This window comes from Thunnus maccoyii, chromosome 24, assembly GCF_910596095.1.
Source record: "Thunnus maccoyii chromosome 24, fThuMac1.1, whole genome shotgun sequence".
Classification (NCBI taxonomy): Eukaryota; Metazoa; Chordata; class Actinopteri; order Scombriformes; family Scombridae; genus Thunnus; species Thunnus maccoyii.
In genome coordinates, this window is record NC_056556.1 from 19,260,523 (window position 1) to 19,279,140 (window position 18,618).

Genomic DNA, 18,618 nt, shown 5'->3' on the forward strand with positions numbered 1-18,618 from the left:
TATCACATGTTGGAATTCAGCATGAATTATTAATGCCAAAACAGCAAACAGTTAAAACAGAATCTGCACAGATGGTTATCAGATATATTTTTCATTAATTGTATTTATTCTCTCAGGTCATGCAGTCATCTGACTGTAACTGTGACTCCAGCAAACATTTTAGCTTGATTACGCCAGGTACAGTAGCCTGGCCAGTAGCCCTAGCCGATAAACTCTTCACACTCTTGCAGTCTTAGCGAGTACTCGGGCACCGTGACAGTTAAAGGAAATACGTCACAAAAGTAGCCACTTGACTACTTACAAATACTGCAAATGCCGGACAAACAGATTTAAGAGGCCATGTGATTGCATATCAGGTCATTGCAAAGACATTAGTGAGTCAGTGCTTACTGTGCTTCAGGCTGCTCTGGTATCCAGGAGTCTGGAAGGTTCTGCTGGTTGCAGGACCTTCACCTTCTGCTGTGATGGCCTGGACCTCTAGCCTGTACAGACTGGCTGGGTGCAGGCCTGACACCACCAGAACATTACCATCCTGCAAAGAGAGGACAAACACAGTGAGGAGGGGGAAGCACAAGACACTGTTTAAAATGCTCAAGGTGTGTGAAATTGTTGGGAGGCTTCAGACTAAACAGGTTAGAGAAGTGTTTGTCAGCCCAGTGAACTTTGAGATTTGACTACAGGGAAATGTCGAATCTGAATCTGCATTAAACTCACAGAAACATTGCACAGAGAACTTTACCAGAAATCGAAAAAAAGATTTATTTACAGTACTTCTACTTATCCTGAATACATTTTAAAAAAGGAAAGAAACTGAAAAGGACACCAAAATGAAATGACAAAAAATACCCTAAAAAAAAACAACAAAAATATTTTAACTTTCATTATATGTGTCTTTTTTCAATGCCATTTTCATTTTAAAATTTCACATTTTCAAGTTGCCATTAAATGGTATCCATGCATCATTTTAAAATCAATTTCCTTTTCTGTCTGTGTCCTCTTTTTAACATTTTATTTTGGCCTATTTATCTGTAGCAGTAGTGTAATATATGTTATATAGTATATATATTAAATTTCCCACTTTTAAAATTTTGTTTCCTCTATGAAACTATCTTCCAACAATGCGCCTGCGGTTAGAGAGTAGTGAACTGCATTAAACTACAAATCAATATACCACAATACCACTTTTACACTTCAGGGCTCTACCCAGGATTTCAGATATACTTAGGACTGTGAGTCCAAGTCCTCCTAATACACCCCACCCCCAACCCGCCCCTCCTCCAACAATGACAAGACACCCAAATAAACTCAAAAATATATAAAATATTTTATTTATTCAACTGATAGATTATAGATTTTGTAAATATTTCCTAGCATAAAAGTATAAATTCTGTTTCAAAGATCTCTCTAAAAGTCCTGAAATAAAATTCAGATGCCAAAATTATGAATCCTTTTTAATTTAATTTGGATGGTTTAAAAGTTGCCAATTTTTTCAATATATAAAATCTTTAATGGAAGCCTGTTACATGATACTTTATTATACAGGTCTGTAATTTCCTAATAATTTAATTGGACATTTCCTGGAAAGAACTTTGTAATATGGCACTAATTATTGGGGAATTAGGAATTTTTTTGAAAGAAAAATTTAATTTAAACTCAAATAAATAAATAATTATATCATTATTGGAAATTTTATTTTCCACATGTGTTGAATTGTTTGTTTGCCACTCTTTAGACTCTTTAGGGTTAGACTTGTATTTAACTGGGAATTAATTAATTGGAAGTGTACCAATTTTCCTCATAATTTGTACCAAATAAGAAAGTTCTTTACTGAAAACTTATTAGGAATTACATACTACTAGTGATACTGTAAACCCCAGAGCGCTAAATGGTAGCTGTGACCCCATCTCACCTGTAAAGTAATACCACTGGTGGGTTTACCTCAGTAAAGGAAACCTCAGCCAAAATGAATACTGTATATACACTACTCAGTATTAGCTGCAGTACTAACCGGGGGTAAGATCTGGGACTGGGAGATGAGGCTGTGGGGCAGCTTGTTGTTGCTGTGGCGAGTGCTGGAGATGACCTCTGCCCAGGTCACCTGGTAGCCGGTCAGCTGCTGGTGAGGTGTGGCTGGGGATAAATCCCAGCTAAAGATGGCTGTCACGTTGCCTCCTCTGACCTCAAAGGACGCTGTCAGGTTGGCTGCCTTCACCAGGACCTTCTGCAGGGTCACTGCTGGAGGAAGCACAGCCAGGGGGGTTAAACAAAGACAGGTGGTTGGATGGTTAACAAGTCCTATGACATACTCCTGGTGTGCATGGATGCTCATAGCAAGCCTGAGGCATGAGCAAACTGCCAAAAGGAGCATGAAAAAAAGACTAAACATGCTAATAGATTCTCAACCATTTTTGAATATTTTGTACTGTGGTTCAGCACATTTTTTATATTGTAAAGTTCATTTGCAGTACATACATTCAACATATTATATGGCATTTGTGGTTGTTTTCTAGTTTGTCTTGTATTCTGGTTTATTTATTCTGGTTTGAGTTATTTTTTCTAAACCACATTCTTAATGCAACAAGTCTTCTCTATTAAAATAACCCATTTTAATACTTAAGGACATTATTTATACTTCCCTCTAACATTTTTATAAGTGACCTGTTTTAAGACCATACAAATTCCTGATATCTCTAACTTGAAATCATCACTGAGTAGGTTTACATGCACAAAATATTCTGTTTTTTGCCCTTATTCCGAAAAAGACAATATTCCTAATAGGCTGCTTACATGGCTAATGAAAATGAATATTCCATTAATATTCCTGTTTACATGCACTCTCCTCTCCTCTGTCTGCCTTCCTGTTCCAGTATATGTCATTTTGCCTGCACAGGGGTAAACGGGCAAGAGGCCATGTGTCGCAAACTGCGGTAAAAACCCCAATTGAGATGCATTTTCTGAATGTACTGTATGCATGTCCAAAGAACGCTCCTAAAACCAGAATAATATCAGCATATCCCACATGTGTCAATCGGAAAATGCTACATTCGGAATAAGGCCTAAATCGGAATACGCTGTTTACATTACCTGTATATACCTGTCTATTCGGAATAACAGTAGAATATTAGTGTGAATGTAAACATACTCATTGAGGGGCTGACTTGAATGTTTTGTTTTTTGTTTTTTTTATTTTTTTCTACCATGTCATGAACTCAACATTAAACCAGTCCAGGGGGAGCTGCATCAAAAACTAAAATTGAATTTGAAACTTTTATTTAAAGAAATAAATAATAATGATAAATATAATAATACTAATGTGTAATAATTAATACTAATGCTAATGTGCCTCATATTGCTAACACAAGTCTCACCTGTGTCTCCAGGACAGGTGATGGGTTTCAGACTCTTGGCCTGGATGGCAGCACAGGACGGAGTGAAGAAGCTGGTGCTCTCTGCCAGTGGACGACTCTTCTTGCTGACTGGCTGCAGAAGGACTTTATACTTGCAAGAGAAGAGCAAGCCCTGCAGGCTGACAAAGCTCTCCTAGAATCAGACAAAGACAAAATTGTTACGTAAAAATGGAGTGCATCTCGTAGAGAATTTGGCATCTTATTTCGTTTTTGGGCCATGTAGTCAAAAACATACTAATCAATAGAATAAAAACTACTGAGAAAATTAGGATAAACTTTGTCTTGTGCAAACCTGTAAAGCAAGAGTGAATGGTTATGTGCACTGTATGTTATGTCATTTTGATGAACTAAAAGATATACAGTATGGTTACATAATACACAATTTAATAAAATGCTTTGCAACTGCAGTGCTCCAACTTTGACCAACATAGCCAGAATGCTGTGAAGAAATTCACTATTTCCCTACAAATCTGGACAAAATCAACAGTCAACAGTTTCTGAGATATCACACATAACAGATTAACACAGGAAAAACTAACAAAAGCACATCATTCCAATATGGGCGCTGGAAATAAATGAAAGATCCTTTTACTTTTTAGCTCATGTTAATGTGCAGCTTGTTTTACTTCAGCAGGTTACTGTACCTGTGTTACTGTCTTCTCTGTAGGTCTGGTCTGGTTGTGTCCACAATACTCTGGTCCCCACTGGATTCTGTAGAATTCAACTGAAGGATCTATAAAAGCAAATTTGCTTATTACTGTGCTGCAGAGGCAGGAGTCCAGCACACTGGGAAATATGCTTGAGTCTTGTCTAAAGGCTTAAATATACTTCATGTAGGCAAACGTGGATGGGGGTTGCTCAGAGACATTTGGTTTTTTGGTTCTCAGAATGTTCTAGGATAACATTCTCTAAAAGCATTCTCAAAATATTTGGTGACAATCTCTTAGAAATGTTTAGTGATAACATTGTTAGAACATTATGTCCAAACGTTCCTTAACCGTTTTAACCTGGAAGTTTGTTTTTTGATTTTCAGACTGTTCTAGGATTACTTTTTCTAAAAACATCCCAAAAATGTTTAATGATAACATTATTAGAGCATTGTGCCCTAACATTCTCAAAACATCCTCAGAAGAGCAGTGAGTCATTTTACCTTATAGGAACATTGTTTGAAATGACAAACATTTTTAGAATGCTTTTAGAGAACGTTATCCTAGAACATTCTGAGAACCAAAAAAAACTTCCCACTGAAAACATTTTAAGGAACATTTGGGTATAATATTCTAACAATGTTATCAATAAACATTGTGAGGATGTTTTTAGAGAATATTAACCTAGAACGTTCCAGGAACCAAAAGAAAACTTCCCGCTGAAAATATTAAACATGTAACATTCTCAGAACAAAAAACTTCTAGCTGAGATGCCTTGTTGACACTTGGGAGGTATACATCTACTCCTCTGCAAGTCTCTGTGAACTACAGTTACCCATAACACCCTTCTTTAAGTAGGTTCACAGAGACATTCATGTGTATCTGTGGAGAAGCATATCCGCAGCTTTACCCAGATGAGAAGTTCCATATCAGTTACACCATACTACACAGAGAAACTTCTTGGACATGTTGGTCCATCAAAAGAGCAAAAATCCTCCAACAAATCCAAAGCGGTCTTATTTCCACATTAAGCATTACACTAAAGCTCACTGTGTGTTCAGACAGAACACAAGGCAAATTTTAGCGGCGTGTACAAAGTCAACGGAAAGATTTGTGTGCACTGGATACACAGAGATGGTATCAGGCTTGTCTGCAAAAAGACAGCAAAAGTACATATTTCCCAAAATATTGAACATTTCTTTTCTAATTTGACATTATTGCAGTCGAGGTCAAGCGTGTATTCAGTTGTTCTGTCTGAAGTTTGATCCTTTTCGTTTTTTTGAACTCTAGGTAAACCTGTGTCCATTTTTATAAAGTCATTTCATGCGGTCAAACATTTTCCAACCTACAGAAAGGGAATGGAGTCTTGGCTTAGAACATTCTGCCCAGTGCAAACATGTCTCTGCTGAACAGACAAACTAACAACCGCAGTATGTCAGACTGAGTGTCTAACCAGCTCACTACATGTTCATACGTGTAATCTACATCTCACTGTGTCATCCTTAAACAAAGTGTCTTTGTAGTGATGCATAATTACAGATGATCAGACTCTGAAAGCTTCGTATTGTTTATAGAACTAACAGGTAGGTGCTTTACACTGTCATCAGCTTCTGTACATACCTGTGCTGCTCTGCCAGTAAACATGAACCCGAAGCTGTCCGTCCTGGTAGAATGGCGTCCCCACATCAAGTATGTCACCTGAAGGGTTTCGTGGTGCGGTGTTGGTGGCTTGAGAATAGAAAAAAAAAGTTTCTACTTAGGAGGGAACTGCATCAACACATAGTTAAAGGGGAAATATCTTTTCACCATGCAGGAATGCCTTCTTTTGGCATATTTCTGGACAACACTGGTCAGTAAAGTCATTGGGACAAACTTGAGCGTAACACCATCAAGGGGAGGATGGATTACAAGGAACTGTCTCTATGTCTTGACAGGCTCCATTCATTTGGCAATATGTGCTCTAATTGTGAGCATTGTTTTCAACTGGTTCTCTTGTTTGAATTTGCACCGCCTCTCGTCTGCCAATCAAATCAATGCACATTGCTCTAAGCAACCTGAGTCCGCCATTCCCGCAACCAGCTGACCACGTCAAGGCGGGTGGCCATGTCATCGGACAAGAACGTCTTTCAGTGCTGGAAATTCAACAAGGTTACTAGTAATCTGTAACCTTTTACATTTCAAAAGTAACCTTCCCAACACTGCTGATATTATAGACTTTTACTTAAGTAGGATTTTTTAATGCAGGATGTGCAAAGTAAATGTCATGGAAATCTGTACATGGATTTAATACAGATTTATTTATTTAATACAGAGCACAAATGGCCATTTTGCCCAAATAGATGTACTAGAGGGAAGGTAACAGGGTGCGATTTGCTCTTTGGAGACCATGAATATCAACAGGGACTATGTATATCAACAGAAACTTTCATTCAGTCTGCCCTGCAGTTCTTAAGATACTTAGCTCTGAACCAAAATGTTGGAAAACAAGATGAAAGGTTTGTGCAAATCTTGTGCCCCATATACAGATTTATACTGAATATTAATATTCTAACATACTGTATGTGAATGTAAATGTTGCATACATCTATATGATGTTAAACTTTTCACTTTCACTTGCTTAACAGCTTTTTTTTGATCTCAGTGAGAACTTTGCAAGTAGAGAAGTGGGCACCAACAAAACACATTTTATAACAATGCTTTCACAAAGATTCACTCATGTAATTGTTAAGAACATGCATTTCTTTTTTCCTTTTTCAGAATGTCAGCCTGTCATTATTTTGAAAGGAACACCTTGACATTTTGAATCAAAGTTGGAGATTTCACTTCATCACACTGATAAGTTTGTGAGTGTGGAATGTTGAGGTTGTGTCTGAGTGGAGTGAAGCTCTGAGATACAGAGGATCAAAGATTTAACATCCCAACAGGAGAAAAGTATTTTAGATATTTAAGCCCCACAGGTAAAATATCACTATAAAAGTAAGAAATAAAATTCAAAGGTCTTAAAAATGCATTTCTGAAATCAAAAGGAACATTTAACCACATCAACATGCCATCTTAAAGAAACAGAAATCTTTTATCCACACTAGGACAAGGTTATCAAGCTGAAATTCTAAATGCCAGAGTCTCCTTTTAGAAAAATGGATAATAGCTGTTAACATACCGCGCTGTGTGGTAAAGTGGAGGACTGCTCGTGGTCCTTTCAGCTGAGTTTGTCCCCAGTATGAAACAGCCTGGACTTCCACACTGTAGTTTCTGTTAGACCGCATGCTGTCCAGCTCCACCTGACTCTGCACACACACACACACACACACACACAGATGACCAGATACGTAAATACACAGAGGAAAGCTGAAACAAGCAGATGTGTATGTTCGCCCTCAAAATTATTGTTCTCATCAATATTTGTTTGCCTCTTTGCATTTTTATTTCTCTTGTGGCCATGTGCCCTCGTTCTTTGTCACATCTCAGAGGTTGAACATGCTGCCGTGTGTCAACAGCTGCATCAAGAAGAATTATCATGACATTTACCCAAATGAAATTACTGACAAATTAGATTTTTCAACATTTTGGTAAAATTGTTTAATGTTAGTTACAGTCAAGGAGAACAATAAGATTGTGAGTTATTGTTGCTCTGTTACTATTTGTGTTTAAATGATGGTGTAACTGCTCTGTTGGCCCAGGCCCACTTATTCTTTACGTCTTAAACATACAAATTTTAAGACAAATGACAAAACCTTTCTATTATTTTCTCTAACTAACACAGACCTATGACAAACCTATTACTGCTTATCTTATTTGCTGAAAATTCTTGACAAAAAGCAGCCTTCTCTAATCTTATAGGACCTTTATTACTTCACATTTGGGATTTTTACAGTTGTTTTTAACATATCTCAACAAAGATTCTCATGTATAGTGACACAACTTTGGGATTACACTTGTTAATTTTTTAAAAAAAAGTTTCATTGCTTTAAGGTGGAATGACACCAAAAGCACTACGCTGCAGTGCAGTGCTATGTTGCACAATATCCATCACATCCTGAGCGCTCTTTTTGGCTGGGGGCTACACACCCACTGCCCAAAGGTTGATGCCCAGAAACATCCCGAACACAGCAAAATAATAAATACAGGCAGAGGGCAGAGTCTCTGCAGATACAGACACCCTCACACACTTCTAGTGGCTGATCAGTGATGATTGAGAGGAATTACTTTTGTATGAGTCTACACATTGTTTTTCTGCCTTTAAGGAGCCCTTCCAGACATGTATTAAGACATATAAAAAATACTCTGCTTGGAATAATAATGTGTGTCTGACATAGTTTTTCCACAAAAAATTATAATTACCACATTAAAATCCTCAAAATACTACTCCTTCTCCCTCATTAAAAATTCATAATCTATGAATATGCAAATGTATTTCATTTCAGAAGTTTTCCTGCTGGACACAAAATGTCTCCTACTTCACTGTAAAGTCCATTCTCAGTGTATATCCTTACGGTTTCCACATCACACTTGTGTAAATTGAATATTTGAACGAGGATTGGCTCCAAACTAGTTGTAATGACACAAATCTTGCTCATAGACCCACATCTAAAAATCTGATTTTGAATGATCACAGAGAAACTTTCCACTTTCAGCAGATGAATGTGAAAACAAACTCTGCACTGCAAACATTCAACTGTAGGAACAAGAAGTAAAAACATGTTTTTCAGTGGAGGGTGACTTTAAATATCACATTTGTATTTCCTTCGCTTTGAGTGGACTATGTTCTTCATGGTTTCTTCAGCCTCTATTTCAACCTCAGTAGCTGAAAACTTCACATCTTGTTTTGCACTCAGTTGCTTTTCAAACATGAAAAGCTTAGGCTCTTAAACAGCCCAGCTTCAGGTCTTAATAGCAGCAGTGAATTCAAATATATAAGTTCAACTGCAGCCATACCATTAACATCATCTGAAAATTAAAAGATACAACAATGCAAGGTTTTGCAGCCCTGACAGTATTTGCGGCAGCCTTATTAAATCTGAGCCCGGGTGTTTGATTCGGTCCATTATTTGAAGCACCAGTGTGTAAGATTTAGGGGGATGTATTGGCAGAAATATTGTCAGAAAAGGAATATAATTTTCATAAGTATGTTTAAATTAGCGTATAATCACCTGAAAATAAGAATCATTGTGTTTTCATTACCTTAGAATGAGCCCTTTATATCTACATAAAGCGGGTCCCCTTCCATGAAGTCCGCCATGTTGCACCGCCATGTTTCTACAGTAGCCCAGAATAGACAAATCAAACACTGGCTCTAGAGAGGACCTTTAGCGTTTCTCGTGAGTTTCACAGCCACCATAGTTTCTCTTACACGCTTGGAAGGGGAGGGTGAGGGGAGGGGTATTTATTTGGTTGCAATCTGCAACCTCACCACTAGATGCCACTAAATCCTAAACACTGGTCCTTTAATTCATTTGCTTGGTCAGACATCTGAAGGATTCACTTGTTACAGAATATAATTTAAGCAAGTCATGTGTAGCCCAGTCTGTATCTGCCACATTCATACTGTTAGAAGATGTAAGCTAACAGGACTGTAGTATCTGTCAGTCCTCACCTCTCTGACTGTCTTCTTCCTCTTGGTCAGGGATGAAGCAGAGGGCTGTCCGACTGCGGTCCAGCTCCAGCTGACCTTGTAGTGGTGGACGGGAACATCCAGGTCGGCAAGGATGCTCCACTGGAGCTGGGCTGACACCGCCCTGCCAGGGCCGAAGGTCATGTTGGTCACTCTCAGCTCATTGGGAGCGGGGGGACTAGAGGGGTCTGAGGGTGGAGGGATGTTGTAAATATTCACCATGTGGAGTAACAAAGCACTGAGACAATGTAATATTACAAACTGATGCTGCATTCAAGTCATGTTGGAAAACTTGCAAGAAACCACCATTTTAATGAAAAAATAGTCCAGGCAATAATAAAGTTATATCTACCATCTTCCCTATATGACAGTTATTCCATTAAACCCTGTGAGTCTAGACACACACTTTTTCTTTCTTTGCTCAATTGATGAAGTTTCCTAAAACTGGGTTTTACAAATAAATACAGCTCCTTGCTTTTCTGAGATTAAATAAAAAATCCCTTCAAGGTAGAAATTTTGCATAATTGTCTGCAAATGAATGCAGTCACTCATGCATACAGCAACACACAGTGTGACACTTGACTGAACATCTTTTGCTCTGAGCTCTCTGTTGATCCACTTGTATGTGTGGATGCTTGTATACTGTATTTCATTCAGCCTCTAGCCTGTGATTGGTTGTCCAGTTCATGTTTCAATCACCATCAAGCTACATTTTTTTATTTTTTATTGTGTTCATTTGTTTAAGTGTTTGATGATTCTACACAGTGATGAAGAGAACTCAGTGCACTGCAAATACATTAAATACAAGCAAATTAAGAAACACATATGACCGCACATGTGGCATAAAGAAAGTGAAAATACAGAAAACACATACAAATACAGTATAGAAACACTGTAGGATTGCATGACTGTAATATTGGAGGTATGTGCTGTACACCTAGCGTCAGCCTTTTGATTACTAGTGTTTTCTGCATTTGATCAAATATGATAAATATGCATTTCTGTATGCAGCATACAGAAATGTTTGTAAATGTATGTAAATCTTCATTTGCCTGTTTTGTCTGTTGCATTTGTGTTGGCCCCTCTGAGCCACTGTAACTTTGGCATCTTGTTAAATTTCAACTAATTTCTAGTTTCTAAACTTCCATGCTGCAGCGCCGGGAGTGATTTTTTTTTTTTTTAAATCTGTCAAAATAAGAGGGGGAAATTAGAATTTCACACTTTCTGTCAGTACAGAATATGTTGATTAACCTGACCCCAGAGAACTAGAATTAAGGATCATTTAAATGCTGTTTCAATTGGTCGGTGGGCCCAGGACCATCGATTATGCTGACATTTTCATTTAAAAAATTTGACGAAAGCTTTCTTTTCTTGTTGAGTAGTAAAAGCACCTTATTCATACTGTGGATGTTTTAAACACTCAGGGTAGAAAACAATGGCAATACATCCACCATGACTGTAACACATAAGACCTAAGACAAACCTATTACTGAATCAGTTATCACATTTTCCTAAAGGATCTTTACCACTATACATTTTGGATTTTTAAGGGTTTATGTTCCTCATTATTGTAGTAACAAAAGACCAGGCGTCTGACCTCTGCTGGAGTGGATGTGTCGGCTGGGTGTGGTGAAACCTCTGGTCCCATGGGTGTTGACAGCTGCCACTCTGAACTGGTACCAGCGGCCTGGTCGGACGTCAGACAGTCTGGCTCCCTGCTCCGTGGTCTATCGTCAATCATGTGGAGTGTTGGATTAAAAAAAAACAGGGAGGAAGACACAACATGACCTGTCTGATTTCTGAAAACTATGTTGATGTGTGAGAAGAATGTGTGACCACAGTAACTTTTACAGGCTACTTTTCTAAAGATCTTTGTCCAAACTGAAATGCCTGACTGGTTGGCAAGAACAAAACTTTGTTTTCATTCAGCCGTATTTGAGATTTAATCGTTGTTTCTTACATATTTCTCTGTTTCTGTTATCAGACAACTGAACAAGTTTAAAAAAGTGTTTGATCACGTCTCATAAATACTGTCTGTTAACCAGGTGAACAGTAATTCCTGTGCTGCTGCACTGAAACATGACAGTAATAAAATCACTATTTTATGGTACTGTGTAATCACCTATTTGGATTTGAACCAATAGAAAGTTGTCTTCCTAACGTTACTGCCACAAAAGCCCCCATCCAGGCTTATGTCACTGTTTTTGAAAAAGCTAACTTTTGGGGCATGAATTGTCAGTTCAGTGTGGACAGGCAGCCAAAACTATATAAAACATCAGCTTCAGACATGGGACATTTAAGAATAATGGGTTGAACTTGCATTTGGCAGCAGTGTCAGTCATATATCTTCATCATACTGAGATATTTAATAGAAGAAAGACATTGTTAATGTTAATTTGAACACTAAATCCCTCAGTTTACCTGAAAAAATAACCAAAGTTAATGATTCATACACTCACCAAGCACTTTATTAAGAACACATGTACAGTCTGATGTGACCCAATACAAAAGCTCTGCCATAAATTCTACTTTTACAGAGTTTATGCATTTTCAGTTTTTGTTGACATTGTCAGAAAGGTGATAATTATATTTTATGTCTATTACTGAGGTCGTAGTGGGTGGTGGTGGTGGTGGTGGTGTACTGGAGTGCATTATATTGAAAAGTGTACCTAATATGTTGTCCACTCCATTGACATACATGAGTTGAGCAACTTTTCAATGTCAGCAAAAACAGAAAATGTATAAGCTTCGTAAAAGCATTTTAAAGTCCTTGCTGTGTGTAGTCACATTGGACAACAATGTGATTAGTAACATCTGCTTTCCTACTATGACAAGTTGAAATGTCTGCTGCCAAAAATGCCTATTATCAATCAAAATGTTCATTTTAAGCACTTGTTTTATAAACTCCATGATATTAAATCTTCTAATAGCAAGCTGTCGACTGTTTTTAAGTCTTTTAAACTATACATTCTCATATATTCAGGAACTGTTTTAGTGCTAAAAATCTCACAGACCAAAGACCTATAGTAATAAATCTGGACTGACACGGTCATTACTTTTAGTTTGGTTAGAATTAGAGACTATAAGTTAAGTTAGTAACAACAGCACACTGAGAATTGTTTCATAAATACATCCCCAGATCTTTTCATACTTTTCCTGACAAAACAACATACACCCATTTTGCCCACAGCAGTAATATTCAGTGCATTAAACTAACCTGTGCAGCCACCTGCCAGGAGGTGGCGGTGTCCTCGCTGGGCTGGATGCCAAAGTTCCACCTCCTCTGCAGGATGTAGACCACAGGCTCGGCTGAGATGTTGAAGCGGGAGGACCAGCGCACCTCCAGCTGACCAGAGGAGAGTTCTTCAAAGCCTAACTCCTTCCTTGGCTTCAGAGGAGCACCTGGGAGAGAAACATTATCCTGTAATATATATATGTGTGTGTATATGTGTCCACCAGCTGCAGCAGCCAATAAAAGTGCAATTAAAACTGAGCTGAAAGGATGATTTGTGAGCCTTTATACATTTTTTAATCTGTATATACTATAAATAGAACTCTTGTGATTAGAATCATAGTGTTTTCTCTTACCCCCTAGCTACCATTATACTATAATTCTCAACACATATTGAGGACAGCCAGCACTTGGTCAGCTCAGGCAGTGTCCCCTCAGGCTGCCAGGATTTACAGCTTTACTCAGTGACACGGTGTGAAAGGCAAAATGAGTTTTCCCATATCATTCCTCTCTCATCGTGTGTGTAACCACCAGTGAGGCCTGAACCTGCTGCTGCAGGTTTACGGGATGTGTTTTTCCTCAGCCCTACTTTGATCCCTCCTCTGACAATGGAGGCCTAAGTAGGGCAAACTCCACCTCACTCAGACTCACAGCAGCACAGCCACACTGTTAGCAAGAGATGTTCTACCTGGAATTACTTCATTTATCTAAGGTACGGCGCAGGGGAGGCTGGGATGACATGTTTTTTTTAGGTTGACAGGAAGTTTATGACAGTTTAAAGTCATGTCACAGCATATAATACTTAATAATGACGATGATGATTTTAATAACACAGCACATTTATATTAATATATATACTTCAGAGTTTATAAAGACATTGCGGGGGGAATATTTAATTTACATAATAATAATAACAATAATAATAATACATTTGTAGCACATTCAGTTCATTGCATAGTTCATCAGTCTAAAGATTCTTTTACTTATATATATGATCATTATTATTTTTCAGTGTTCATAACACAAGGTCTCAATGTACAAACTGCATGTAAAGTAATAACAGTTGCAGTTTAGACGTGCAGATGTGCGCTATCTTCGGGCGAAGAGAGTAATAGGTGTTGAAAGTGTAATAACTGCACCATCTCTATGCAGTGAGTGTTACTGCTGCAGTTATATAACAGTTGTTGCCTGGAGGCGGCACAAGTGCTAAAACTGCTGCAGCTCTTGCTGTTTTTGCCTGTAAGTGACACTGATATGTCTTCATCTGCAGATCTAAAATGCTGCCACAGGTGGTGCATGTGTAGCAACCGGCTCCTCCAGCGGACATTCTGCAAACTAGTAAAATGAGTTTTTAAATGATATAGCTGGCAATTATCTCTATTTTTCATGATATATTTTTCTCATGTGCAGAGCCAAACCAACAGTGAACTGATCTACTAACAAGTATTGTGTGTATCCAAAGTGTGACTCATGAATGATTTTTTAATAGTTTTTGGACAAGAACAGAGGTCTACAGCACAGAGGAATACAATTATATATTTTGTTCAAATGTCTAAAATTAACCTGAGAAGGACCTCGTATGATCATGTGAAGTATGACTCTTGTCTGCCAAGAACAAAGACAGAAGTGGTTCTGGCACCACTAAATCACAGAGGACGTAGGGATGGATGGTTGGCTCGACAGAGTGTGGCACTTTAACGGATGAGACTGTTGTTTGCATCCTGTTTCCTACCAAAAGACAACATTTGTTTTTAAATCCTGATTTAAAGCTGGAATGTGGGACTTTTGTCTCCCCCTTGTCACCCCTTTCAGTGACAGTAATTACAGAAACACTGTTGATGTGCTCACGTCATAGGCTCCACCATAACCTACTCTGTTGCTACTGTTGCAGCTGTAAAATGGTTGACAAATTGTTTTGAGCATCACACAACCCCCACAAAATGAGCATTTGGAAAGTCTAGAAGAGACAAAATTATTTTATCCCCCTTCAAGTTAGCAGAGAGCTAAATGGAAGTTAGCCGGCTCGGCTAGCAGAAGTCTCTAGTGCATATGCTCTGTCCATAGAGTATGCACAGTAACATTCATCCAGCCAGTGCAGGAATGTCAAACCCAACACCAGATTTAAAACTCTGAGTACTGTGAAATACAGAGAGATTTATCTGGAGGTGATAGGCTTAATCAGTATTGTGTGAACTCCTTTGGCAATTTATTTGTAAAAGTTCTGCATTGCAGGTTTAACCACAGAGGTTTGACTTCCTTTAGGTTTACCAACTTGGTAACAATCTATGTGACACCATTATTTCTCTATGGCAAGGCTCATTTTATGTGCTGTTGTTAACAGTGAACAAAGTCCTCTTTTAGTGATAGAGACTTAAACAAAAATTGAGGAAACAATGCAATTGTGCTTCTTTTATATGTGCAAAGCAGAAAACACACCATTTTGCAGCATTGCTGGAAATGTTATTTTCATAATCATTATCACACCTGAGCTACAGCGCTGCAGCCAGAGAACTCACAGATCAAGTCACATTACTCCTGATAGAATAAAATAACTAGAATAGAATTTTAAATGAGCTCTTTCCCAGTTATGGAAGTACTCAGATCCTTTACCTCAGTAAAAGCACCAATACAGCCAAGTAAAAATACTTCATTACAAGTAAAACTTACCTACTTAAATAAAAGTACATAAGTATTATGAGCTTGATGTAGTTAAAGTATTGCAGTAAAAGTACATAAGTATTATGAGCTTGATGTAGTTAAAGTATTGCAGTAAAAGTAATGGTTTGGTCCCTCTGACTGATATATTATTATATATGACATCATTAGATTATTAATAGTGAAGCATCAGTGTTAGAGCAGCATGTTACTGTTGTAGCTGCTGGAGGTGGAGCTAGTTTACACTACTTTATATACAGTTAGCTAGTTTAGTCCAGTGGTTCCCAACCTAGGGGTCGGGCCCCTCCAAAGGGTCACCAGATAAATCTGAGGGGTGGTGAGATGATTAATGGGAGAGGAAAGAAGAAAAAACAAAGTTCTGATACACAAATCTGTTTTCAGTTTTTGGACTTTTTCTCTAATCTTTGATTTTTGCTGAAATATTGAATGATGTGAATATTTATTCAAATGAAAGCATGTGAGAAGTTTAGAGAGAAAAATCACTATTTGGTGGAGCTGTTAACAACTCATAGACATGTGAAATGTGACCCCGACTACACACTGCTTTTTGTAAGACGTCAAAAGACAAAAAGGTTGGAAACCACTGGTTTCATCTTTAACAATGTGTTGTATTTTAAAAGCTTGTTATATTATCAACTGTGTCAAATCTCCATCTGAAAAATAACTTAAGTTGTCCATTAAATGCAGTGGAGTAGAAAGTACAATATTTCCCTCTGAAATGTAGTGGAGTGGAAGTGTAAAGTAGCATCACATGGAAATACTCAAAATTATACTTAAGTACAGTACTTGAGTAAACGTACTTAGTTATTTTCCACCACTGTTCTCTCCTGACTGGGTAACATGCTGGATAAATATGTTTCTGTTAGGCTTCTTCTTCATAGCTCTATTTACCCTTGTAGAGGTCTTTAGGAGACTGGCAGGTGTGGCCGCAGCCGTTGGAGCAGCATTTCTTCTGAGCGGAGCATTCTCGGTCATGATCACAGCTCTCCACGCAGGCGGCTGCAAAGCCGCTGGCTCTCTCTGGAGGTGGACAGCTGCCCTGCTTCACCGCCAACACTGACTGAAGGAACTCACAGCTGGTCACACACTCCCAGTGCTTCTTGGGAAACACCCGCTGGATAGGTCAGGGGGAGACTGGTTAGCGTGACTGACAGAGTAACCCTTGAAAATAAACAGTGGCTCAAGGACCTTTCATTGTTTCTAATGTTAATATTGACTGTCATGGGTTCCAAGATTACGTATTCATTTATTTTAATGGGAAGGGCTCTACAAAAGGCTCTGATCACATATGCAATGTGACTGTGTGTCGCAGTGTACCTCACACAGCTCTCTGCAATTACTTTTCCTCTTCATCACCCAGGAATCTTTGCAGGGCTCCAGGCACTGTGGAAGTAAAAGAAACAAGTGTGAGATTTTGAGGTGCATATCACTGTGCATTGATTAGGAGTAAAAAGGTTTCATTTAGTAAGTGTTGGATAATCTTATCCAGTGAAACAGCTCCATTTCATGCTAATATGATTATTCAGACTGTGAGGTTTATCATTAAAGCTTGAAGCACTGACCAAAAACATTGCCAGTAAATATTATCCAATTAGTCAGTTTGTTTCCGCCAAAATACATTTTCAAAGCAAATTAGGTATTTTGAAGATAAGGTTGGATGAAGTAATTAAACATCTGACATTTAGGGAAAATTTGCCATTTTTGATCTATTATTTGATCAAAAAGTGATGAGACAAAGGCAAAGTATCCAGAGTCCATAAGAGAGTGTAAATGTAGATACATGTAAGCACATGCTTTATTTTCCTCACAGTTGTACTACCATTAGAGTGAATATGACATGAACTGCTCCATTTACATTGCAGCGGAGATATAAAATAAGAGGAAAGCTAATGAATGTTGTCCTGCGTTCTCAGGCTGCTTCTGGAGCATGTCACTAATTAACTGCATCGCCCTCTATACCATAAAGCAGAATCCTGCACCAGTAAGCAGAGGGGGCCCAGGGGAGTGAGGGTACACTGATTGTAATTTCATGCCGTAGTGAGAAAACAGTGGGGAAGAGAGCGATATACAGCAACATCACAAGGACAAGAAAAGTTGTCTGAAAGTTAGAGAAGCACTATGAGCTGTTTGCTGAGATCTACAGAGAATATGACATATTCATGGTCTCATAGAGCTCGGCAACTGTTGTCATGATATCTTCTTGGGGGATGAATCAGTTTCTCAGCAGGAGTCAGTTATGGTCACTGCTAATGTACCCTCAGAGTGTGCATACCGTGGTAAACTTATTTCCTTTAATGCATTGCAGCTAGGGCCTCTCACAAGATCTATTAATCTCTGATTTAACTACAGATTGCTGAGTGCATCTGTGATAAAAAAATATTCTGAACACAAGATTCGCTTACTGAGCTTTTCCCTAAGCTGACTGCCTTCCTCAGCAATCATTTTCACAAATATCAATGTGGAGAAAAGTTTCTTTTGACAGGGTACTCTGAACCTATGAATCCAGAATCACTTTCTCTTTACATCTTTCATAATAAAATGTTGTAGCTGCTTTTCTACAAATGTTTTTTTTAGCGGCTTTTCATGTTAAGGACATTTCAGGGGTGAAGACTCCCTGTGCAGTCATGTCCAAAGCTGCTCTAATTAGGTCTCAGTGCAGTGTCTGATTTGTGAAACACTCGTGACCTCACATCACAACAAAGACAACTACAACAAAGTCGATGTTTGACTGGAAGAAATTGAGATAGAACACACAGCCAAACAATACGCTTTGAAGATTTTTTGGATTTTGGCCCCCACATTGAAAGCACATTTGAGGGGGATCTTTTAAGAGCCAGTATGAAGAAGAGGAATGATTACAGCCAATAAAACCTCTTTCACTGTTCATACGGACACCTGACTGCTGTTTTAAGACAAACTGTGAACCTTTAAGTCCCAGCAGTGGAAAAGGAATTTTAGAGCCATTTAGGACAGGATGTTACTCATGTCGAGATTAATATGCTTTAATTTTTGAGACTTTAAAGGATACAGAGTAAAAATAACTTG

The 18,618-nt window shown here is 38.3% G+C and overlaps 1 protein-coding gene across 2 annotated transcripts in view; it reads right to left on the reverse strand.

The window, feature by feature from the left end:
* The window catches only part of anos1a (anosmin 1a), a 40,489-nt gene that overhangs the window by 4,139 nt on the left and 17,732 nt on the right, over positions 1-18,618 (reverse strand). The window contains exons 3-13 of one of the 2 annotated variants that reach the window (XM_042405456.1): positions 16,891-16,956; positions 16,465-16,687; positions 12,883-13,067; positions 11,263-11,392; positions 9,648-9,853; positions 7,215-7,341; positions 5,675-5,782; positions 4,052-4,140; positions 3,369-3,540; positions 2,009-2,232; positions 391-532 (exon numbers count right to left, since the gene is read on the reverse strand). In XM_042405456.1, coding sequence (XP_042261390.1) covers positions 391-532; positions 2,009-2,232; positions 3,369-3,540; positions 4,052-4,140; positions 5,675-5,782; positions 7,215-7,341; positions 9,648-9,853; positions 11,263-11,392; positions 12,883-13,067; positions 16,465-16,687; positions 16,891-16,956 — 1,672 coding nt within the window. Of the gene's footprint in view, positions 1-390; positions 533-2,008; positions 2,236-3,368; positions 3,541-4,051; positions 4,141-5,674; positions 5,783-7,214; positions 7,342-9,647; positions 9,854-11,262; positions 11,393-12,882; positions 13,068-16,464; positions 16,688-16,890; positions 16,957-18,618 lie in introns of both variants that reach the window. The other variant, XM_042405455.1, reaches the window with a different exon arrangement.